The sequence below is a fragment of the Drosophila pseudoobscura genome, chromosome 3 (genome assembly GCF_009870125.1).
Source record: "Drosophila pseudoobscura strain MV-25-SWS-2005 chromosome 3, UCI_Dpse_MV25, whole genome shotgun sequence".
Classification (NCBI taxonomy): domain Eukaryota; kingdom Metazoa; phylum Arthropoda; class Insecta; order Diptera; family Drosophilidae; genus Drosophila; species Drosophila pseudoobscura.
The window spans coordinates 9455325-9481026 of NC_046680.1; the positions used below are offsets into that span (position 1 = coordinate 9455325).

General features: G+C 50.0%; 2 protein-coding genes across 2 annotated transcripts; both read right to left on the minus strand.

Annotated features, from left to right (window-relative positions):
- Positions 1-596: 596 nt before the first annotated feature.
- Drl-2 (Derailed 2) lies at positions 597-25702 on the minus strand. Its single transcript, XM_015184078.2, has 11 exons — positions 25044-25702; positions 18953-19827; positions 14085-14212; positions 13760-13997; positions 13512-13680; positions 13289-13446; positions 13050-13204; positions 4026-4441; positions 3824-3964; positions 3463-3759; positions 597-3398 (listed from the first exon to the last, which is right to left on the minus strand). The coding sequence occupies exons 2-11, from the start codon at positions 19086-19088 to the stop codon at positions 3287-3289; spliced, it is 1950 nt and encodes a 649-aa protein (XP_015039564.2). The 5' UTR covers positions 19089-19827; positions 25044-25702; the 3' UTR covers positions 597-3286.
- LOC26532481 (sideroflexin-1-3-like) lies at positions 10327-11699 on the minus strand. The gene has a single exon (XM_015184080.2). It carries the CDS (start codon positions 11406-11408, stop codon positions 10443-10445), a length of 966 nt encoding a protein of 321 aa, XP_015039566.1. The 5' UTR covers positions 11409-11699; the 3' UTR covers positions 10327-10442.

Consider the following 25702-nt stretch of genomic DNA (forward strand, 5'->3'; position numbering starts at 1 on the left):
GGTGACAGGCCGTAAGCGATTGTCAAAGAAATGGGGCATGCAGACCATCCAGAACAGCATACATACCGCTCAAAATAATGGGTATTCCCAAGTCGAGGCAGTCGTAGTTAGTTCTTAGTAGTAATTAGAGCGGTTCAAACGAGTCTGGGGGCACCACAGTGGATGAACCAAGGAGAGCGGGGGATCATACGCATCTCTCAGTTGTAGACACGCACAGCAAACATGTTGGTCCAAACGAAAGGATGGTGGCCATGCCGCCGATGACCAGGATCGTTTCAGAGGCCCAAGGGCACACATATTGGAGGGCCTAAATAAAACACTCGAAGCACTAAAGGAGCTTCATGCCTCAACAGATCTTTCAGGCGGGTCTCTTCCAGAGCCCCATGACCGGCGCCCTAGCCCGTTGGCATCGTTGATACGCTCCTGTTATGTGCGTACGTGTCATGGCATGAATCAGGAGCAGCGCTCAAGCGCGACTGATCCCAGGACCACTCCCAAGCCCGAGCTTGGACTCCGTAGATGCCACCAGGTGAAAGTGCCCCATACAAACCATAATTTCCGTAATAAATACAACTAAGAGATTGCTCCGTTGGCTGTTTTCGTTTATGATTCAAAAGGAACATTTATTTATTTACTTAGTTCTTTGTTTTTCGCTTTTCGCTTATCGCTTGCTCTCGTTTCACAAAAATTGAATTTCTGTATCTTTCAGTTGCCATTTGACTCTTATGCCACACCCACTCCTCCCATCATCATAGTATAGCGTCTTCGGATAGAGCAGATAGAAGGGTATGGGATGGGATGGGATGGGTCTGTGCGGTGTTTACGTGTCGTTTGTCCTAGCAAATACATATTTTTTGAATAAGCCTAAGTCTGGTATTTGCTTTTTGGTTTTTGTTTTTGGTTTTGGTTTTGCTTTTGCACATGCAATCATACAATCATACGGTAGTAGAGTATATCTAAAGTTAGACAGATACGGAGATACATTTATATAAAGAGTTAAAGAGTGAGACATAGAGTGAATGACAATTTGTTTTCCCCCGGGGCTACACACATGTAAATGGGTTCTGTGTATCTGAGTGTTGGGTGTAAGTGTATCTGTGTGTGGTGGCTTTAGCTTTAGCTTTTGGTTTATCTGTTTTTTATGTTTTCCTACTTCATTTCCATATTCTTATGCTTCTTCTCCTTTCCGTTCGTTTTGCTGTTAATAGCGTTTACAGTTAGTTTTCAATTAGACGACAAAATATACGTTTAAAGATACATAGATACATACACTCACTTACGCATACACATACATATGTGGGTAGGTATATTTTATAATAAACATGAAACACATTCAGTTAGTTATAGTAGTAGTCGGCAGCTCCTCGTATCTCGTATCTCGTCCTCTCGTCTCTTCCCCCGTTTCCGTATCCGTATCCGTGAAGAGCTCTGAGATGTCTTCTGCTTCTCCTCTTTGCGTCTCCCTGCGTCTCTCTCGCTTGCTCTATTATCTATATCTATCATAAAATTTGTTTGCTCTCGTAGGATATCTATGTATCTGTAGGGTGTGTGTGTGTGTGAGGTTGTTGTTGGGTGAGGCGTGTGCTGCCTGGCAGCAGTTAGTGTTTGTGTTAGTGTGTGTGTGAGGGTGTATAGTGTATATTATTCGTAAATGGAGAGATAGTGCCAGTGCCGTTCTGTATTTGCCTTAGTAACATTTTCATTTTCGTTTTCGTTTTCATTTTCCAGTGCGAAGCTTAAGAATAAACCATATAGAGAGCTTAAATAACTACTCGTAGATGAATAAGCAGCTGCCTTGGGATTTATTTGCTATTTCTTGCTTTGTTAGTTATTTCGGTGCTTAACTGTACCATTTATGACATTGAACATTTAAACTACGTTTATCCGGAGCCTTTAGTTATGGCTTTGTTTCTTCTTTTCTAGGGAAAACCCTTCGATCGGGCAGGGCTTGGGGTTGGGGCGGGGAGTCTGGTGGGGGTCTGGTGGGCAACTTTCAGTTGCCTCTTTTCTTGGCTAACAAAATGGCAAATTAATAGACAACGTACGTAACTCTAGAGAAACAGAAACAGAAATAGAAACAGAAACAATTCCTGAAAAAATTCAACTAAACGCCATAACCTAACAACAAGGACATCTTAAGCTAGGGAATTCGGATCTAGGCCAATTGACAGCCAGGGAAATCGATTCATTCGCCCCCCGACTAATGCATATTTAAAGGGGAGAGACATCTAAAAAATAATTTGACAACGAAACGATTGCGACAAGGGTTTTATCTAAATGAAACATATGTATGTGCGATATCGGCTGAGTGGTGAAAAAGTGAGATGTGAAATGTGAGATGTCAGATGTGTGTTCTGTGCAAGTGTGTGTGCTACCGATTGTGTGCGCGTGTGTGTGTGTGTGTATGTGTGTGTGCGTGTTGGTTTGGCCATCGCTATGGACGCCCATTGCGATCCACTTAACAGTTGCTCTGTGCTCTTTCACCTGATTCTGGTACTGTTTTGAACTTCCCTTATGGTACAATACATACATCATATACTCAATAGCCATAATAATAATCAAGGTAAATAAATATATCGCATCGTAACAATTGAGGACAACATTTGAGAACAAAAGATTCTGTAGTCTGTTGCCATCTTTCTCCCTCTCTCTCTCTCTCTCTCTACTCGTTTTCCAGGACGTTTTCTTAAATATTACACATTCAATAAAATATGCACATCAATAATTCACATTCAATTATCAATATATGAATATATCATTTATCATTTATCTTGTATCGTTATTCGTTTGTTTTGTTTGTTGTATCTGTTTCTGTGTGTATTCCAGTCTGTCTGTGTGTGTGTGTGTGTGTTTTTGATGTTATTCAATTTCTAGCTACTTAAATGCTCAATCTTATCTCACCCCCAATACACCTGCAGCTATTGCTTTAGCATTCTTTTGGGCTGATGTCAACGACTTGTGAAATTTATTTCCACAAATCTCTGTTGTTTATGTGTGTTTGTGTCTGTGTTGTGTTGTGTCTGCGGCTTGTATCTGTATCTTCTGCTTACGTATCTGAAGTTAGCTGGCTTCTGAGTTAATTGGTTTTCTGCGCCGAACTCTAACAGGTAAATTCACATTTAATCTCACATTTAAAATGTAAAAGTTTTCAATTATTTTATCTTAGGTTTCGCCCCGGGCTCTTGGGCATTTGGCCCCCACCTCTGACCCCTTACCCGGCGGCGCATCGGCAGCAGCATCAGCATCAGTCTCGGCCTATTGCTCGGTCTTAGACTCTGATTCAGATTCAGATGTACATGCCCAGGTCCGCATGGAAGTCCTGCAGATACGAGAGCAGCTGTGAGGGCGTTGGCCTCTGCTTGGCCTCGCAGTGCCAGCAGCAGTTCATAACGGTGAAACTGAGGGCAGGAGGTTGATTAGGCATTGACCGGGGGGGGCAGGCAAACGGATCGGGTTACTCACAATTCATCGGGGCAATTGACGGGCTGCTCCAGCCGGAAGCCGGCAGCCAAGTAATTGGTAAGCTCGAATATGTCCACCTCCTCGTGTGGCATCTGGGCGAGGGTGACCAGCTCCCAGTAGAGGACGCCCAGGGACCAGACGTCGCCTTGCGACGCATACACCTTCTTCTGCAGCGCCTCCAGCGAGAGCCACTTCAGTGGCCGGTTCTCGTTGTCGCCCAGGCAGTCGTAGTCGTCCGGGAAGAGGTCCCGAGACAGGGCGCCGTCGCAGATCTTCACGTACGCCTCCTCATCCACACTAAAACGAGAAGGAGTTGCGGGTGATTGTGGGAGTAGAAGGGCTGGGACTCTCATCGACTTACTAGCAATTGCGTGTGGCAATATCCCTGTGAATGATCCCCAGGGAGTGCAAGTAGGCCAGTCCCTTGGTGATGTGCAGACCGAACTCCACCAGCTGGCGGGTGCTGAGGGCTGTGCTGGACTCCCGTGACTGTTGCAAGTACCTTTGGACGGAGAACGGATGCATAGAGAATTCAATGGAAGAAATTTGTCCGGTATACTCACATCTTTAGGTTCCCCTTGGACGGATAGGGATATGCAATCTCTGGCGGCCCGGGCAGCTCGGTGTTGGCCAGCAGCGGGGCCAGGATGTGCTGGTGGCTGACCCCGATAAGCAGCGAAGCATCTTGCAGCAGACAGGCCACCTGGGTGAGCGATGCCCCATCGATGACAGTCTTCACCAGAGCGTCACAGGAGTCGCCCAGCTTGCCGGCGTAGATCCGCCCGAAGGTGCCCTCCTTGACCAGGTGCTCGTAGTTGAGGGCTCCTGGCTGGACGCTGGGAATGCGACGCAGTCGGTCCTTGGTCTTCTCTCCGTGACTGGCCATGGTGATGGTGCTGCCACCGTTGACGAAGGCCCCGAAGAGGCTGCCACTGCCACCGATGCCACGGCTGCTCTTTGGAGTGGACATGCTGCAGGGCTGCAGAACAGCATAGAAAGAGAGGAATCGTGTAAGGACTCATATTGTAGCCAGAGTTTTTTATAGTTAGCTTTCATTAGCAGTCGCCCCACATCTTGCCATCTGCCTGCATCTGTCTGATCCTGTCTGATGAATCTTTAAACAAATAGGATTAGTAGCTCCCGAAGACGCTTCCGAGCTGCAAGTGCAGCACTTCAATGGACTCGAAAGTGCCTTCTGCTCAGGGCAGGGTCGGGTGGTGTCTGGTGGTAGAATAGTTGATGACTAAACTGTATAAATTTCCATATTTCCATGCCCAGCTCTAGGGCCGGGCCCCCGTTTAATTTGGCTCAAAGATTGGCAAAGTATTCCATTCCCCAAAAGGCCGAATGGGACAGGCAATGGCAATAGCAATAGCAAAGACATTGTATGAGGCAGACGATGGCAGTCGCAACAGCAATTTCAGATGCCGGATTTGCATCTTTCAGTTTGCATCCGTTTACCGTTAGTCATGCACTCGGCTGCGCCGTGCCCCCGCCGCTCCGTAGCTAGCTCCTGCGCTCATTCATTTTAATGAATTGAGTTCCGTTTCCGCTCCGAGGCACTTGGCCCGATCCCGTCTCCGTCTCCGCCACCGCCAACCCAAGACGTTGCCATAATTTTCTCTTGCTGCCTTGCTCTCGTCCTTGCTCCTGCCCCTGGTCGCAGTTGTCTTACAGCATGAATAATTTATTGGCTGGCAAAAAAGCTTTAATTCGCCGAGCATTATGTTTGCATAGCCTCGAGGAGGAGCTCCGTAGAGCGGAGCTCAGCTGTAGGAAATTGCTAGCGTTCGTCCTGTGCAAACAAAGTCTGTGAAGTCGGGAAGGAGGAGGGGGGATATCCTCCCATTTGGCATCCCCACTCCCCTTGGATACCAGCCTACGCAGCACATTTATTTTCATAAAACCATTTACAGGCCCACTCCCGAAAAAGAGAAACTCCGGCTAATAAACACAAGAGAAATCACTTCATTTCTCTCACGCTCAAATCTGCATAACTGCGGCGGGGCTCAAGTGGGATCCTCTGGGATCCCAGGGACACTAAATCTTCATCAGAGCAGAGCAGGAGCAGCAGCAGGTGGACGTGGACTGCCCGGGACTCAACTTTTATTAAACCGCCAGCAATATGCGGAGAATTATATTATTTTGCGCGGTCCGGCAATGGCCAAATGGGAGCCACAGGTACAGGAGCAGTAACAGTAGCAGGGGCAGGAGGAATGGCGGACAGGACGACAAGGACCTTCCTGGCATTCTGGACTGGGGCAGGAGCAGGTCGGTAACAATTGCAACAATAACCACAACGACAACAGCCACGACAAAAGGCAATAAAAACAATAGTTGGCTGCCTTTTGTTAGTGAATTTCATTTCATGATTGCCGTCATTGCCACTTTCCCGAAGGGGAAAGTCCCCCCCAATGTCCCTGCTTTACCCCGGCTTTCCCCCATCTTCGCTCCCGTCTGGTCTGTTTGTGATTTCTGCTGTTTTGTCCTTTATTGTATTTGTCGCTGTTGCTTTCGCCGGGGCTGGCTTCTGCCGTTCTCCTCACAAAGAAAATTCAATTAAAACGCAACAATATCGCACTCCATCATCAAAGCTCCATCCTGAAGGCTGGGATGTGTCCCCTGCATGGCTGGGATCTGCCGTGGCTCATCAGTGGGCGCCCCGCCCCGGCTATAAATCCCCGTCGCTCAACATGCAAACTGGATGTCGGTCGCTCCCACGTCCCGGCCCCAAGCAGAGATACAGAAACAATTGTCTGCACCGGCGACGCTTTTATGCGCTCAGACCTTGGACCTTGATCCGGCTGTTGCTCCTGGTTCTGCTTCTCCTCTTTGCATTCGTTCTGACTCCTTTGCCTGTGTTTGGCTTAAACTGGTGGCAGCTATGGCCTGGGCCTGGGCGCGTTAATGAGGGCCGCAGAAGTGTAATTCGAATTCAGGTAATCGGCTTGGAATTGGGAATGTGGAATCGGTTAATTGTTATTGACTATTCCCTATCTTATCTCCTTATCTCTTTGCCAATAAATTGGGAAATAGCAATTTCAGCAACATTCATCCCCAATCGCGGGGCAGTACCACTTTATGGGGATTTCTCTCTCTCTCAAATTGTTCAAATTGCAAATGAAAATGGTCGCTTTAGAGCTGCTGGGGCGGGGGCATGACAGGACCCTGGGTGGGGGCATATTAAAAGCCAATGTCGAACGAGGAGACATTATTGCTTGGGTTTTCATTCGAAATTGCCAAAGAGCCGAAATATCTGCCAATTTCCCATCACAGATCGCATTTCGAATTACCATTGCTATGATACTATGGAAGGGACTTTTCCATGCCGAGGACTGAGTTTGGGCTGGCTTGGTCCTGCTATTAGTCCCCACTGGGCGTCAAGGAGATGACAGGCGTGGAGGCAAGGCTGATGGTGGCTTGCAGCTGCTTGGCTTTGTTGTGACATTTCTAATGACAACACCACATGGCTGTCCTGGGTGGTGGGGTGGGTGGTTGTCCTGCACATGACGTAAGCACAAGCACACAAAACAGCACATAAAACCTCCACCTCCACCCCACACCAGTGCACAAACACGGGCCTGACAGGCGTCTGATTTGCTTATGTCACTTGCAGCTCTACGGCTGCCCGCAGGAACAACAGCCATGCCTGCTCCTCCCACCCATTTTCCGGTCCGAAAACACCCGTCCACCACCACCGCCACCCTCTCGTTGCTTGTAATTAAAAACGCTTGATGACAATTTTGCCAGGACTGCGCCAACCCCACGTCAGTGACGAGAAAACCAAAATGCAGCTGAAAACTTTTCGGCAACACAAATTTTCGCACAGTGGCTGGGATGTGGGCAAACATTTTAATGAAGTTTTCGCGGTGAAACTTTGGTCAACCTCTGATGAAATTAATTTTTTGGGCAGAGAAAAACCCTTTTAAAAGTTCGTAAATATGCATAAAATGAGTAAACGAATATAGTGCATATGTTTCTCTTTCAGATCCATCTCTTAAAAGTACTTCGCACCTTGATTAGATTGTTTCATCGGATTTATCGATGTACTGGTTCCACTGTGCAGGCCCAACAAGTTTGAGAGCTGGTCGCAAATTGCTGATGCTGTTGCAAATATTCCCATCTATCCACCGCTGCTTTTCAATGTACCCGACCCGATGCGGCAGGGAGAGCGGGTTGACAATATTACGCATACGACCTGTCGCCTTGGCATTAGTGGAACCAATGGCAGCCGAGGCAGGCGGCTTGATGAACCAGAGCCAGTCAGGTGGAGCCGACACAGAGACCAGGACTGGCTCAATTATATTTCAATTTACCTGACAGCAAGAGAGGGATAGAATATTTTCCTATTCTGTTTCCCCTAGCTTCTCGTCATCGGAAAAGCCTTTAATCAAGGCCTTAGCTCAGCTTGAGTTTTTCCGGCACTCCTCGGGCTTCTCTTTGCCAGAACTTTCATTATTTTACCATTTCGGGGACGATGCTGCCAGGACGAACTGTGCGCCTTCTAATTTGCTAGAGAGACTAATTTGAATTTTGTTTGATTTATGCCTGATATCGATTGGCCCTCTCCATCAGTTCCGTTCCCCTTTGATGCATGGCATTTTGATGAGGCGATTTAGCCTCGTTAGCCCCGCCATTTAATAAGCGTTTCGGGTCGCACACACAAAAAGGTTCACTCGGCTAATGCATAATTGAAAAGCGGCAAGCAGCAGACCGGCAGAGCGGCTCCACGGGCCTGTAAAATGGAGGTAGGGCGGAACAGGCATCAACTTGTAATTAAAGGTGGCGTATACTTAACCCAAGTCATCGTCGCTTACTTGTACACGCACTTAATCACGCGTAATTGCCTTTCAATTACGCATCGCGTGTCCGGGCCTTGCCCCTCACCGCCCACGCTTTGAGGTCAGCATTTTACAATTTATATACATGCGAGTGTACACTGTACAGTGCTCTACAGATTTGCCAGGTCCACAGTTAAGCTTGTTGTTGACTCCGCCAATTAAATCAATTTGCAATTTTCCGACCAGTTTCAGTTGGCCCTGAGGGAAAACCTGGCTATCAGTGGGAAAATATATTATTGGATATTTGTCTACTGAATTCAAGGACAGGGCATTTCCTCACGGTTAATGGACAAAGAACAAGCTCTCTAACTCTGAATTATTTCCATGTAGCTCTGTCGGAATCGTCGGAATTAGAAAGGATGATTCGAGGCCACTCTCTGGCTGCATCCACACCACAGTGTAGTCGGGGAAACAAAAGAAGCATCCGCCACTCGGCCAACGGCTTCCGATTGCCTCTCCTGAGGCTGGGGCTGACAGGAAGCAATCAATAGTGTAGTGCCAGACAACAGCATCCGCCGCTGTTTGCCTGACCAATCCCATCACCAGGGGATAAATGATGGCGGATCGCAGACTTGGAGTAAAAAAATATCCCCTGGGGGACGGATAATTTGTCAACCTTTGGTGACGGCTCGGCCTTTGTTCAACGGTCAACTCTTTGGAGTCGCCACCTGCCACGATACCCATTAGGTGTCCATCCTTTTCATTTCCATAAAGCTTTTGTGCCGAGTGTAAATAATGTGCTTTAATCAAAAAGAACAACAGCGGGATATCCATTAACGGAGTACGTGTCACCAAATTCTTCTGCGAACTGCGGACTGGTACCTGGATAGCTCCAGTCTGTCCCCCCAGCGCTGGGGAGGTTGACTTTGCCCCATGCGGCGCGCGTCATTTACTGGTTTAATTACAAATTTCTTTAATGGGACGACGACAACATTTTAAATTAGCACCTGCTCCCTCTCATCCCCATTCCAATCCTCTCTCTGTCATTTGCTGATGCAGAAATTTCCATAAAACACCGCGACATGCTCCAACCTCCACGGAAATTAATTTCCTTTGCTCTATCCTTCATCCCTTCTCTGCCTTTTTGTTTTTGCTCTCGCACTTGAAAAACTATTGCTTTGCGGATGCCATTCAAAGCCACTTTGCTGTTGGCTCTTCCTCAAGCCCCTACTAACCGATGCTCTGAGAACTACCGTGGAGCCGTGACTCTTCCGAGTCAATATCCTAATACCTCACTGCCACGAAATCTATTCTGCCACTGAATATGGCATCTGCTCTCCACCCTCTCCTCCTGGAGCTCAATCCTTTGTTGGATGGGGCTGCAATATTTTGCAAGTGTTTATAAACAAGCACAAAGCCATGTTTTAACAGCTGTAGTCCGTAGGCGAAGTCTGGTTTCTCTGCCGTTTTTATTGTTATGCTCCCCTACCATTTCCCCACCCTCTGCACCCCCCTATCCTTTGTTAGAAGCTCCCTTGCACCCGTTGCCATTTGCTATGCTTTTGCTGCACATTAAAGCAATTTGGCCAACATTTATGGACTGATTTAATAGAATCTAAGGGGGTGGTTTGCCAGAGGGGCAAAGAAAGGGCTCCACTCCACACACAAATGAGATATTTCCACACAACTGAACAGAGCAGACTCTGTGTGTCTGTGTGCACTTGGATATAATTGTTTGACTAAATGAGTGCGCTCCGCCCCCCCCCTGTTCTATATGTTTGTGCCCCCAAATGGTGCTACACTTCGCTTAACGCTCACACATGTATGTGGCAAGAGGAGAGTGGGGAGGGGAGGCCACTGAATGGGGAACAGAACAACAATAATTATGGCAAGCAGCCTCAGACCCCGACCGCCTCTCCACTTGCATGGACCCTTCCTATCGCATCTCCCCACCACCCATGATTCTGAGAAGGGAACGATTAGAATGGGTAAGAGAATTCATTTAATTTCTCGACGTCTGCTGCGGTGCGTGCTTGTGCATGTGGCATCCTTCCACTGTGAGTAGATGGAGACTGAGCTGATGTGACTCTTCTGGTATGTGTACATATATTTGTCTGGAAAATGTCTTTTAAATGCGTGAAATGCATGAGCAAATAGATAAACGACTTTGGCAGGCTTCTAAATTTGCAGCTGACCGGCTTACAAGCCCTTGTTGTACCACACGGTGTCCAGGTCGGGACGTTTCTTCTGAATATTTTCGCGCACCTTCTTCTCTAGGCTGGACACCTTGATGGCAGCACGCTGGCTGAAGAACGCACAGCCGAGGGGTGTGGCAAAGATGAGCACAAAGCCGCAGAACAGAGTTTGGATGGGAGCATTCCAATTCGGGTACTTGGCCAGGAACCCCCTCTGCTCCAGCACGTTCATCATTACCGGGGTCATAGTCATGCCCGGTATGGCCATGCCGATGCGACTCAATATCACAGCCGTGATTCCCAGGCAGGCGGCCTTCCTGGATACGCCCACCTCCGTGTTCTTCTCATCCAGCAGTACGACCCCGTTGCGAATCTCCTGCATGCGCATGCACGGAATGTTAATGCAGTTGCCGGCGGCCACGGCCACCAGTGGGACCAGTCGACCCACCAGCGGACTCATCTTCTTTACGGCCCGGTTGAGAGACAGCGCCGTGGCCAGGGCTCCGCTGGTGGCCAGGCAGTACGAGGTCATTAGCTGGGACTTGCTGACGGGCGATGCGCCCGACCGATTTGTGTAGTTGACGATGGCGTTGAACGTTTGATTGAACCACTGCCAGAAGACAACGGCGCGTGTGGTCTTGTAGAAGGCCATCATGCCGCCAGTGATGAACGTGTTCATGGGCATTTGCGCCGACATCCGGCCAATAATGATCTGCCTCTCGCCCGTCTCCGGATGAAAGGCTGAATCGTACAGGTACTTTGCCCGCCACACGTCGTCAATCGTCTCGCACTCGGGTACGTCCTTGCCGGCTCTGTACTTCAACACGATCTGGCGGGCCTCCTCCAGCTTCTTGTTGGTGGCGAGCACATTGAGGGGATTGGTGACCAGAAAGAAGTGCTTCGCCCTGCCCAGATACGTACTCTGGTCATATTTGGGCTGATCAATATCCACACGTGGAAGTGGGGCCATTTTCCAAACCGTAAATAACAATCTAGAATTTTGTTTGTTTACAAATTACTTATGGATTGCCGTCATTTCACTAGAATGTCGATGACTCTTCCTGGATGGCGCTTGGTGGGGTCCAAAGACCCTGGAGTGTTCGAATTGACGCTTCTGCCACAACGACTGGACCAATCGCTAGTCAACAAGTTTCTTCAGAGTTCGTTTCACATTCGCATAAAAATTTTGAAATACATCGTTTTCCTAATCTGGTGCTTTTGAATTGATTGCCAGCTGTCAAGCCAGTGTGTGTGTGGCATGGCCTCCCCACCCAAAATAACTATTATATTGAAGTCTAAACAAAATGAAATCGTTGAGCAAAAATTCCCGAGGGTAAAGCCCCGAACAGAGCACCTAAAAGTTCCCGCAAGTTTTCCTGGAAATTGAAAATTTCATTATGCAACGATGGAAATGGCGTCGGAGCTTGGTGACGAAAATGGGTCCAGACATAATGAGGATAGTGAGGAGAGGGGAGGAGTATGGGAGATAAAAGGAAAGAGAGCGCGAATCTCTGGCAGAAGTCATAGTCGGTTCTGGAAAAGTCTGAGGAATGTTTACAAGGAAAATAATTGCGAGGCTGCAAAATAATTTATTCTAATTTCTAGGAGATTTTCACAGAAGCAGAAAGTTAACTTTCCCGAAAGAAATGCTAATGTTTTCCCTAGAGGAGGAAAGGAGGAGCACATTAGACATCGGGTCACAACCATTCGATGGGAAGGGGGCTATTTCTCGGTTCGTTTTGAGGGAAAACTAAGGGATTTATTGGGTAGATAAGTGAGGTTCTGATGGCTGTTTGGGTTAGTGTGGATTCAGTTCTGTTCGAGGGAAAACGACGAGGGGCGGGCCCGTAGGTGGCAGTCGCTCGATTTGAAACAAAAGCAAAGATACCGAGGAGCGGCAGACTGTCTGCGTCTGCCTCTGCCTCCATGGAGCACCTTTCGCTTATCTAAGCCGTGACCCTAACCCCAACTCCTGACTCCAGCACTCTCTACGCTCCACTCTCCAGTTACCCACACAGGAGTGCTCCCATCACATCCTTCACCTCTCCAGGCACTGGGTTTCTGTGTCGTCTGTGTGTGTACTGCCCTGCCGCCCGCTCGTCCACGCCCCACGTGAGTGCCACACAGAGCTTGCCCCAGCCAAAGGGGACAGAGACGCAGCAACCAGACATCTTTGAAGGGTGTGGGGGAGGGGGAGGCAGGGAAAGCCGCATATTTATGAATGGCTCTGCTCTTGTTTCGAGTTAACGCACTACGGGAGCTTTATCAGCTCGTAAATATAAATTAGAATTTAATTTTTATCGTCGAGGAAAGGTGGCTGAAGCGGGATGCGCCCTCCTCCCCTGCCTGGGGAGCAATCGTGTGGTGCTTGGGACAAATTAGAGTGGAGTAGCGCCATGGCAACCCCGCAAGGAGACTCTGCTTCAACGGGATTCATTTCCATCTCCATTTGGCTGCCACGTGCCGCAATATTTCAAAGGCTTTGATTTACCCGTGGGCAGCTCGCAGCTCGCAGTCCCTGTCCGATCCCGATCCCAGTCCGAATCCCATTTTCAATCCCAATCAACCCCCTTGGGGCTGTTAATGGGGATAGTTCTCTATCGGTTCTCACCTGGGTCAGCGTCAGCTGCGAGGAGGCGTAGTAGGATATCCTCGAGGGACAGATCGACTCTGGCTTCGAGTAGATTGTTTCTCCGGCCTGCGTCTGGTCCCCCATCGGCAGCAAGGCGGTGGCGTAGGGCGTCGGGATGGGGGAGCTGCGGAAACCTGTAGAGTGGATGCGTTAGGACAGGGGTTAGGATAGTGGCCAGTGGTGGGAGGAGAGGGGAGCAGGGGGCTGGGATAACTCACGGTCGAATATGCTGCACGACTTCTTGGTCTCCCCGGGGTATTTGTTGAGGCTGGCGATGGTCGCGTAGGAGCCGGTGGCACTTGGTGGCCGTCCGAGCGGGTCGAGGCGGATGAAAACGTTCTGGTGGCTGCCATAGGCCGCGGTGGTGAAGCTTGTGCTGTGGAGAAGGCAGAGGAGGAGGTGTTGATGTTGAGGAGAGAGAGTAATGGGGGGATAGCTTACTGAAGCGAGTCCTGGCGAAGCTGCTTGCGAGCCCGCAAATACATCATGCTGGCCACGAGGCCCACGGCCAGGACCAGGCCGAGGGCACAGGCTGCGGCACTCAGCAAGGCAGGGCCCTGGGAGGGAGCATGGGCGGGGGCCGGCGACTGGTTCGGTTCGGGTGAGATGCCTGTTGATTGGAGGAGATGGATGGTGATGGATGAGATGCATGTGATCCCTGTGGCAGTGCGAGCGATGGTGAGACCTACCCTTGGCACAGATCTTGTTGCGCTTGAAGTGGAGCCTGGTGTCGTTGAAGCGCGGGGGTCCTCGCACCACCATGTTGACGTTGACGGGCAGCTGGAGGCTGGCGTTGCCCGTGCACGGGAGGTACACCAGGAAGGACTCGATCTCCTGCGGCACCAGGCCCTTGTGGGGGATGCTCAGCGTCGGGGTGCCCAGGGCGTCCTGGTCGTTGGCGTACTCGATGCTGATGGCGTAGGGCAGCTGTGTGGGGAGGGCGAGGGTTCCACCAGTTAGATTTGGATGGGTGGCGGTGGATGGTGGTGCCTGGTGTCAGGTCAGGTGTCTTACCGGATAGGCGATGAGGCTCTGCCAGGAGAACTCCAGCTCGTGGACGTCCGCGGGCACCGGGACGGTGAAGTGCATCGCGTATGTGTTAATGGATCCCTCGTGCACGTAGAACAGATCCGCCTCGAGTCCTGCGGAGGATGAAAGAAGCGAGAGAATCAGAAGCAGAATCAGAATGAGCGTGGGGGATGCGGATGCGGATGCAGTGCAGACATAAAGGGAAAGTTTCCTCGCAATTTGCTTTGGCACACCCCCTCCATTAGCGCGCCCTTCATCCTGGCTCCAGGACTCCCCCCCCGCCCACCACCACCCCCTGCTGAGCAAACTTTGTGCATTTGCTGTTTACTCGCCCCTCAAGTCCCTCGCCAGCGCCCTTGAGCGGAAATTGATTTTCTCTTCAACACAATGGAACGGGCGAAGGGTGGAGGAAAAGGTGGCAAGGAAGAGGGGGGATGGAGTGCTGCACTAGGTGACAACACTGGCGGGTAAACAAAACCCAAAGCCCAAGACACAATAATAATCGAAATCGAATCCGTCACCAGCAGACGACGATGCGGGTCGCGGCGCAGGATCTGGGATTCCGCCAAATGAGGGAAGGGATGGCATACTGGGGCAAGGGCTGGCCAGGGAGGGGAGGGTGTATTAAAAGGTGTCAAATGCTGTCCTAGCTCGACTCCGACAGCGACTCCCGCCACTTCATCGAGAGGTGGAATCATCTTTCATTGGGCAGGGGCGTCCCGAAGAGTTCTGTCCTCAGTCCGGAACGCTTTCCAATCCTCTCCCCATCCTGCCTAGCCCCCCTCTGGCAATGAAAGACGAGCTGCTTGAGTTAAAACGACGTGAAATTAAATTTCTTCATCCGCTTTCATTGTTGCTCCTCCTGTTCCTCATCCCCTGCTCTGCTCTGCTTATCCCCCCGCCCCATTGTGGTGCATTATTTACTCCCGAGTATCAGAATAAGCTTCGTCCTCTCACGCTTTTCAGGGATGCAGGGGGAGTGGTGTTTGGTCTCTTCAACTTTCCGCTACTTCTGCTCCTGGCTGTGCCTCCGCCTCAGACTCCGCCGGATGTTGAATGTTGCCATTCCGCTTCCGGCAGAGGCAGACGCAGAGGGCAGAAGGAGTGTAGTGTGCACTTGGAATAGAACAAAGCGCTCTCCGTGCTGCTTAAAACCATTTTAAATCCAATTACAGACCAAGAAAAGCGCTTTTCGTTCGCTTTCATCCTTCAACCTGGCCTCTCCTTAAAGCATCTTCATCTTCCGACTGATCCAATGCTCCAGCTCCATCTCCAGCCCTTCTTCTGTTTCTATTCCTATTTCCATTTCAGTTTGGATTCGTTTTAGAGTCCCAAATTGCTTTACCCCCCACAGCGTACGCTGCTCTGATGTTGCCCCAGACTCTGTGGCAGAGTGGGACAAGTGTGGCACTTTCCTTTGGCTTTGACGATGGGCGAGTGCGAGTCCTTCAGTCACCTGGTAGCTGTTTATTCCCTTTCCCAGGGAATGATCTGTCCTATCAAAACCCAAACATAGCCCACAAGTGACTCCACTGCCATCAAATATGCACAAACAGGCCAAAAGGACAGTTCCACTCAGTCATTTCTTGTCAAAGGACAAGCCCCACAAACCGTTCTGCAGAGGGTGGAAGGGTGCAAGGGGTAGGGGTTGCACTTGCGACAGCCTCAATTAATTCAGCTCCCTCATCTCGATTGGCCTCTTTGGGACAACAATCCTCAACTGCGCTTTGAGCATCCCGAATTGGCATTCCCACCTACACCTCCCCCTCTCCTATCTCCTCCTGCAAGTGTCTCCCTACCCCCCCGTTGGCCGTGTCGAAACTTTGCTCGTCTTTCATATCACGCGCTTTTCCTTCGCCCTCGACTTCCCCTTCCTGCCGTTCCTGCCAGTCGCTGCTGAACTTTTCCTGCGAAAGTTTTCCTCGCTTATGATTCCCCTCCTGGGCGGATCCCCCTTTGCCATAATTATAATACCTGCCATTGCAATTGTCTGAATGACTCCGCCGCACACACGTGACGCTGCAACCGCAGCTTGGATGCAGGGAAGGGAGCGAGGAGAAGACTTGGCTGGAGCTGGAGACTAGAGAGTATTGGCTGGAGACTGCTGGAACATAGTTCTGGCAGAGCCCAGAGACTCAGACACAAAATTTACATAAAAGATTAAGAGGATAATTAGTGTCATTAGTGCGGAGACAGCATCCCACTTACCCCTTACCCTTTAGCCCCTCCACTCCTCACTCTCTGGGGATTGCAGTGGCACCTTGTCGCTGATTAAAGCTCCCTGTGATTGTCCTTCGAATGAGAGGCGAGAACCGCCCAATTGGCACAGATTTCGAGGCCCTCCCGCCACACCTTGCCAGGCAAGGCAATCGTGATGGATTCCAAGTGTCGAGCCACCCCTGGAAAGGACCTGTGAGGGATCTTATGGACCCAGAGGGTGGAGCGGGGCGGGGGCATATTAATGTGGAGATTTTCGGACTGTTTTCTATTCATTAAAAATAATTTTCTTTTGCATTAACTTTTCATTTGAGGGGAAATTTCCTCCGTTCACTCTCTGAAGGTTGAGGTCTGCCCAAAGGGGGTGCGGTGTGGGCTGAGGGGAAGCTGGTCCGAGGGGGGGACGCAGGAAAAAGGAAAAGTGTGCACATCAAAGCGAAACTTGTTGAAATTGCATTTTTACGCACCCTTGAACCGGGAAAGTCTTGAAGAGATGGAAGGGAGGGGGATGGGGAGTGGGTGTTGGTGTGGGTGACGGTGTCGGTGTCGCTGGCAACGAATGCAGAAAAGAGGAAAAATGCTCACGTTACTGGGACAACAGAAGAGAACAGAAATTGAACTCAGAGGCGGAAAATCTTCAACAAAAGCGTAAGAAATATTTAATTTTTATGTTGTCGTCACTTCATAGAAGATGGGTGTGGAAGGGGCATACCATGCCACGCCCAGAAGGAGCAGGAATCGGGGAATCGAGAGACGGACTGAGGCAATCGTCGAACTTTGCTTACAGTTCCATGGCAGTGGCAGGCACCGAGGCTGGAGAAGCCTCAAGGGATGCAACATATTGCTGTAGGGAGTCCTTGGTCCCATTTTCATGCAACAAGATGGTTTTGGGGGGGGCCAGGAGGTAGCTGGAGCTGGAACTGAATGTCGGGTTGGAGCTGAGTGGAGCTGGGTCGTCGTGCAACCATGACGAGCCGTCCTTCTACTTGAACGGTCTCCACATGGAGCCAGGGGGGAATGAAATGGTGGAGGTGGTGGTAGGGGTTGTGTGGGTCAGTTTGTTTGATTTCAAGCTGCTTCTTAATTTTCCTCCCCAAACGAGGCCAAAAGGGAGGGGTGTTAACTGGTAGTTAAAAACATAACGAGCCATCGACAGGGGTAGGGGATGAAAAATCGAAAAGGAGCTTGGGATTGGAGTTGGAGTGCGACAAGGCGGAAGGAGAGGAAAACTCCAAGCAATCGAGCAATGGAAATTCCAAAGAGCAACAAACAAAGTGGAAAATCTTTTGAGTTGTCGCTAATGAAATTCGATTTGCATGGACGGTCAGTGGTAGGGAGTGGGTGGGGGTGGGCGTGGAGAGGTGGCTCTTTGTGAGCCGCAGTTGACAGGAAGGTGCCTGTATTCATGCCCCATCGGCCTCGAATGCAATTGAAAGCCTTCCAAGGGGGGTGGAGGGGAGTGGTTGCATTCAGGAGGCGGTGCAAGTAGAGGAGGGCATCAGCAGGAGCTGGAGCAGGAGTCGGTGGAGAGCCGCTCATTCATTCATCCATCAATCAAGTATCCATCTCCTTATCCATTTCCATTCCCACTTGATGTTGATGTGGATTATTTTTGGGCCATCAACTAATTGAAGTGCCTCTGATTCGGCAACTAGGAAACGGAGGGTAAGTGGCACAGGCGGGGGCGGGGGCGGGGCACAGCCGAAGCCTGCATAATGAGATGGAAGCCTTTATGCTCCAATTACAGTTAAGTGCCGGAAAATGCTGTGACCAGCTAAGCGACGAATGATGGACTGGCGGCCAGGAACTAGGCCACCTCTCCTCTCCACTTCTGCCCACTCCCCGCCTTTGCTCGCAATTTGGGAGCTCCACTTGCTTCTCCCTCTCCCTCTCCCAATTTCCATTCCGATTCCGATTCCTGTGATCCATTAATCAACCTGAGGAGCAGGAAAATCGCGAGCCAAACGACAGGCACGGCCAGGAGGCCATTCCGCTGTGGCACGTCGAATGATTCCTGCTATGTCTATGGCCGGATAACGAAGAGGGAGGTGCAGAGGAGAGGCCGTCTTGGCCTTGGCTCGATCTGGAGCCGGCGCCATCAATAATAGGAATTCGCGTGAAGCAACAAACGGGAAAACAAGAAAACAAACAAACGGAACAGAACGGAACGGAACAGCAAAAGAACATGGAAAGTGGGCTGGAGAGGGTGATGGAGTGTGGGGTGGCTAAGCAGGGTGGTGGCAGGAGGGGAAGGAGGCAGGAAAAGCTACTTGCAGCTGTCAGCGAGGCGGGGGAACGGCGAACGGAAATCGATTTGTGTGCGATTTGTTCTGTTTTCCCACTTCCATACACCTCCCACTGCTCCCCCCTCCCACCCTCTCTGGTCAAGTATAATTTCAGAACTATTAATGACTACGATATGGCCCTGTGTTGGTATTGTGTTTTCGTGCTCGTGATCAATGAATGTGTCCTGTCGCACTTTGTCCCCCAACTATTAATCATCGCTCAGGGTGGGAGCGGGGGTGGGGCTAGTCTGACTGAAGAGGGCGTGTCAGTCTGAGGTTTGTCTCCAAATCGAAATGTGGTTTCATTAAGGTTAGAGGGGGACTGTAACTGGAACTGAGAACAGGACTTACCCATCAGTTTCATCACCTCGTGGTGGCTGATGAAAATATTCAGATATCCTCTGACCAAAGGCGTCCGCCAAGAGGCCAACGAGAGGCAGAGGAGCAGCAGCGGCAGGGAACAGGAACGGGCTCTGAAGCAGGCCATAACGATGCCTAGTGGGGGCAGGGGGCAGTTAATAAATTGTCAGAGCATGTGCCCAGCATTTCAACAGCTCCTCTTCTCCACGTCCTCCCTCGGGTAGCAGCCAATCTCAGTGTGTGGCCACTGAAGCGTCGAGAGTGGGTGGAGGTCACTGCCGTTTCCGATGGGGGGAGGGAACTTTCCTGCTGTTGAAACTGATTTGAATCCAGTTACTCCTCTTCCTGCTGTTGGTGCCACAAACAGCAGCCCAGAGCCGAGCAGGACAAGCGATGCGCCTCGAAGAGAAGCGTTAGAATCAAATTCCAACTGCTGCTAACAGTTCCGGATGGAATGGGGTCGCTCTGCCGAAATGTTCAACTTTTCAGCCTCTTCCTCTCTGAGCCGGGCTGTTCCAGCTCCCGGACTTGGCTCAACTTTTCCTATTTTGTTTTGCCTGCCGTTGCCGCTGCTGCTGCAGCTGCAGTTGCTGCCGTCCTCCTCCTCCTTTGGATTCAACCTTCACCTCGCCTCAGCGTGTCCGCCACATTCGGCTCTGGCAGAGTTTTCCCGGACTTTTATTGGCTGAGCTCCTGTCAACTCCCCGTGCCTTTTCCCCTGATCCTGCTGTTGCTTCTCCTCTCTGCTCTGGTGTGTTGTTTTGCGGATTCCTCCTGTCACATTGACCACTTGATGGCGTAGAAAAACTTTCCCTACCCCGATGTCGGCGTCCTTTCACAGTATATTCTTCGTCTTGGTCCTGTTCCTGTTGAATAGAAAGCGATTTAGTTTAGTTCAAGTCGAGAAGCTGCAACAGAAGTTGCAAATTTTGTGGAAGAAGCTGCGGAAGAAGACAGATTAGGAGGGATTAGATGGGGGCGAGTGCGTGGTCCTGTGGTTGAGTGATTCCCTTCCAGAGTCAACAATTTGTAAATGCGAATTTTAGAGAGTTTCAGGGAATAAAAACTTTGTCCGATCTGCTAAAGTAATTATAAACTTGAGGGGAGATTAACAGCTTCCAGGATTCTGGAGGGACTGCATCCGTCAGACTTCACGTACATCACACACACACACACATTTTGTGGCATGTGTGGGGAGGGGGAGAGTGGTAATATTTATGTGTTTGTTTGGCATAAATTATGAACTGGAAAAATGGAACAAGTTTTGGCATTCGAAATGTTTGTGGCTCAAGTGGTTGGCCCTTGCCCTCTATCCCCGCTACCACGCTACCCCGCCACCCCTCCGTGGCACTGTTTATTCAGCTGTTTCTGCCACTGCTGCTGCCCCTCAATCCCTGCTAGTTGCGTGTGCAGGTAGCTCGAGTGGAATTCCAACTGCAACATGGGGCAGCTTGGAGGGTGGAACAGGGGGCAGCCTACGCTGTAGGTATGACAATGGAACAGTCGAGTGGCTCCAAAATGAAATTGTTGCCAAGAAGCAGCAGCAATTGCTCCACTTGCCCCAATCTCCACGGGAATGCGCTCCTCTACTGCATCTCTTTCTCCACTTTAATTCCTTCGCTTCCTTTTTCTAGCCGCAATAAAAATCGAAATCGGAAAAGTTTGTAGCCTTCGCTTGCCCATTTCCCATTTGCCATTTCCCTAGTCTCTTTTCTGGCTCTGAACATTTTGGAATCTTAAAGTTTTACAAGCGGAAGATAGTTGTGGCAGTGGGCGGAAAGGGGGTGGGGCGTAGCCTTCGAATTCTGCGGCCATTTTAATTAAACTTATCTGCGGCCAAAAAGCGCCTCAGGATGCCAAGAAGGCACTTGATTAAGAGGCAGATCAACATCAGCATCACCATCACCATCTCCATCATCGTCATCATCATCATCATCCAGAAACGGATAAGGAAAAGGATTCACGTCTGCAGAAGGGGGACGAATCCTTCGGCATTCGAAGCCATTCAACGAATGCATTCATTAATAATTCAAAAGACAAACAAACGCAGGCGAATGTGAATGCGAATGCGAATGGGAGTTGGGAAAAAGAGAGGAGAAGAATTCCAGTTGGTTAGGTTGGAACATATTTATTTTATTTTCACTTTACTTGAAGGATGCAGACTTCCGATCCGAATACCTACCATGTGTGTGTTTGCTTTGGGGGAATCTCTGTAACTGTTTTAAGTGGAGCAGCAGACAAACAGCCAGCAGGGCGCACTTCCAAGAACTGCTCGCGTGGGAGGGGGCGTGGAAAAGGGGAGGCAAGTTCCCCCATTCGGCGGCTGGTGGCTCTCATTTTAGTCGATAACATATTAACGACATCAACTCAATCATAATCAGGAATGGAGTATCACAAGCAGTACAGCAAAAGTTACAGCCGAACATTTCTGCTTAGTCACACGCATCATCTGTCAGTCTGCCACGCCCCCAGCTCCATATCCCCATGTGGGAAGTGACAAATGGAGCATTCGACATTGTCTTCACAGCCGGGGAACGATGATGAGATGAGCAGAAGATGGCGGGGAGGGTGGAAAACTTTTCAATTACTTGCCACGAGCTGACGCAAGGAGGAGGAGCAAGCCGTGGGGCTGGTACTGGGGCTGGGGCTGGGTTTGCGGGAGCCCTACCATGAGTTGGATCTCTAATGAACAATAATCTTTTCTGCTGCCATTATTTGTGCTCCCTTTTCCTTTCCCTGCTAATATTTATCGATGTGTATTATTTTCTCTGTTTCCGCTGACTTCCTCTCCCATCCCCATACCCATCCCCAATCCCCACTCCAAAGGGCCTAGATTGAAAAGGCTTCCGCACCGAGACGCCCCGAGGCTCCTCGACGGCTCGCTTCAATTATAAAATGGCTTTCGCTTCTAATTGAATCGCGGGCTTGCGTCGGGGGCAGAGTTAATATTTTATTTCCAGCGATTGAACGGGCCCCTTTCCCCTTCCCATAATTTCTGACGGGCTTGTGGCCCTGTGTTTGCTTAGCGCTTCCCCAGCTCCAACCCCTCAGTCCGCAATCCACTTTCCGGCCCAATCCCAGCCCCATTCTTTGTTGCTTGTTCGGAGCCAACAGCCGCGGGGCACTCTCGAGTAGCAACACAGATGGAGATGGGGATGGGAAGAGGCAGGCACCCCTCCTTGTAACGATAAACAACCTTCGGCGGGACTAGGACATCCATCTCCTTGACTATTAAAACTCCGATGAAATCTATTTGGGCAATTGAAGCGGAAGCGAAAACAAAAACAAATTTCGCACTCGAGTAGGAAACTCGAGAGGCCGCCATCCAGAAAGCTGAAACTCCAATTTGGTTTTGCCATCGGCTTTCGCTCGTCCCTGATAATTTTCGGCCCAAAAATCGGATAGTTTTTACGCCCCTGAGCATAATATCGAATTGCACATCTATTGGTGGTCTATGGCTCTCGGTTTGGGGGGGCCTGTCTCATTAAATTTAAATGCATTTCCCGTGGCCATTCGGTGTTCGGTTTTATTTGGACAACAAACAAAGCCGGGACCCCGGCACGGACTTCATTAAACTGGCGTAAACATTCGAAAATGAACTGAAATTGGAATACGCCGTGCTCCGTGCTCCGTGCGCCGCACGACAAATGGCTGCCCATAAATTTTGATAACTGATTAAAAGAAAGGAGCGACAGTTGGCCCTGTTTACCTGACATTACATTGCCATTCGTATTCGCATTCGCATTCGCATTCGAATTGTTGTATATTTAATGCGCAAATGTTGGCGAATGTTGTGCCATCGATTGGGGACAGCAGACAGGCCTCCTGCATCCTGGGCCTAATGTCCGAAATGTTCGTTGGCCTGGCTAATTTGTACAGCAATTAATTTACATTAGGGGGATTGGCCGTTATAGCTGTGAACTGGGTGGGGAGGGGGCTGGCTACAATTTGTTTCATTTTTGTTGTTTTTCGTTTTGTCGCTGCGCTTCGACGAGCAAACGATTCTGGCCTGCCTGCCATGCCCCCCTGCTCTGTGGCAATTATATATACATATACGAGTGCTCGTATACATGCCCCAAAATGCCCTCGGCCCATAATGAGAGGCCGGAGTGGGGCCGCCGCACGGTTCGACATCGACTACATGGCCGCCATGGCCGTGCAATTAAATTCGCAATTTGTGCAATTTCGTACGATGACAGTTTCCACTTAATTTGGAGCTGGAGCGCCTCTAATTGTTGCCATAAACTTGCCAAATAATTGATATTTGAATCCATTTGATTCCATGCTCTGTGCACCTGAGTAGAGGTCCTGCCGATGTCATCATGTGGCCTTAACTGAGGGCTATACCTCCTTTATAACTCAGCCGATCTGCTAGGATATCCCATAGCTCCCCTCTCTATACTTTCTCGCAAACACACGAATATTTCTTTGTATACCCAGGGAGTGCTGGGTAGCCAACCAAATTAACCAAAACCGGTAGTTTCCAGCCCACTGTGGTGATCGCTGCCGAATGGCTTCTGTTTCACATGGAAACCAGCAGAGTTTACACCAGAAACCCAAGGACTGACCGCACCATCCGTTCCCCTACGGAGCTTCCCTGCAGCTTTTACGGACGCTTGTTCGTATGCAAGAGATTCCCTAGCAAATAACCTCATAATGACAATCTCACATATCCAGTGCTGATCCAGGTCTGGGTCCTGGGCACGAAGGCAACCTCCCAACTGCCGGGCAATCGGGCAGACCCATTCAACATGAAATACAACCTCAATTACGTTTTACGAGTTTAACTCAACACCGTGCGGTCCTCTGATGGGAATTTTCAATATTATGTGGCGTAAATTTATTGTGCAAAGTGACAGAAAAGGAGCTAAGCGACGACACCCAGGACTTTTATCTGCCAAGTGCCATAAAAGTATCTCAACGACAGCGGGCCATTTTAAAGCCCGGCCAACGACAACGACAACGGCAAAGGCAGCGGCAACGGCAAAGGCAATCTCCAGCCCAGACAATGGGCAATAATCATTGATTTATGGCTGTCATTTTGGTTATTAAAATGATATTTTCAAAAGCAAACGAGAAATCTGACTTGCCAGGGACTTGGAAGGCAGGGACTTGAAAAGCAGGGACTTGGAGCTGACATCTGAGCCTGCTATCTGGGTCAGACCAAAGCGGCAGGCCCACTCCTGCTCCTCGAGCTTTATGCCCCTAATTGAAACATCAAGCAGAGTGTCCCACAATTGAGCGCTAAAAGCGTGCCTAATCTATGCATATTTTGGCCAAAGACCCCCTAATCAGGGCCGGGGCAAGCGGCATAAACTGGAGCAACGGGCCATGGCATGGCATGGGGGCGGGGGATTCGCGTCATGAAAGACGAGTAAAGTTTTCTTTGGGGTCGACATTTAGTTTCACTTTCTTGTTGTTGTTGGGTCCGGGAGCACTTAGGCATTCAATCAACGTGGACGTTAGCCTGTCGTGTCGTGTCGAGGCGTTGGCGTGCAAGGATTTGGGGATGGGATGCGGTAGGGTGGGTGGGCGGTGCTAAGTGTCGGGTCTGCCCCATTCAGAGCTGGCCAAGCGCAACGAAAGATTTGCATTTTCCTCTGTATTCTTGGGGGCTTTTCTTTTTTTTGGGTTGCTCATTTTCAATGGAACGGCAGCTGGGGCTGGCCCTGCGGACTCCGTCTTCGCCTCCCTCCACTTGAAGGTTGCATTACCGTTTTTATTGCCTACTTTTCAGCACTCCGGCCGGGACAGGGTCTGGCTGTGTAAGGGAAAGCTTTTAATCTCGCACATTGCAATTAGTGTCAGACGCTATGTCCACTCTCCACACACACACGTCGACATACACACACACACACTCACTTCCTATTTGGTAAAGTTCTCTCAGTCACGCAGGGCGATACCACAACACAAAAAACAGAGAAAAGAAGAGAAGCACTCGTAAAACGTGGGGGGGATATGAAATTATTTATTTAGTTCCAGTTGAAAGTCTGAAATGGGTGCGATTGGGCGATTGACTGTGACGGGTTTGAGCGGGTGTTGAAGTCGTCCGAGGGCGTGCAAAAACACATTAAATGCTTACTTATCAGAACGCAATCAGCTTTCCGGCTGTCAGCACTCGAATGATGTGGGCTTATCCCCAGACTTAATCCTTTTACGAGGCGATTGGACACAGACACTCGACATTCGACACTCGCGCACCAACACCAACACCTTGTCCGACCTCTGGCCTGGCTCTGGTCTCTGATTGAGTGTGATTTGTGCACTTTCCGCCTGAGCCCTGCTTAGCACGCATTCAATATTTCGTTTCACTGCGTTGCACCTTGAGCGCTCAACGCCCCAATTGGGTGGGGGCGTGACCACAGAATAACCGCAAAATGAATAACGCGGATGCGATAAACTTCGACAACGACAACGACAACGACAAACGATGATGTCGACGGCTGGGCTTTTCTTTATTAATGATTTGGTTTGTGGTTTGCGAGTCGCGGGTCGCAGCTCTCGCGGGAACAGCTTGTTGTTTGTCAACGAGGACTGGACGGAGAGTAGTAGTGGTTTTCCCGTTTCCACACACCCACACGACGGCGACGACTTTGACTTCGACTACGACGACGACGACAATGACGACTACGAGTTCCGTTCGAGTGTTCCGGTGCTCGAAGTCCTCGGTGACCGTGTATTCGAAAAAGTGGCGAGCGACTGAATCAGGAGCGTGTCTGAATCCTGCCGAGCACTCGAATC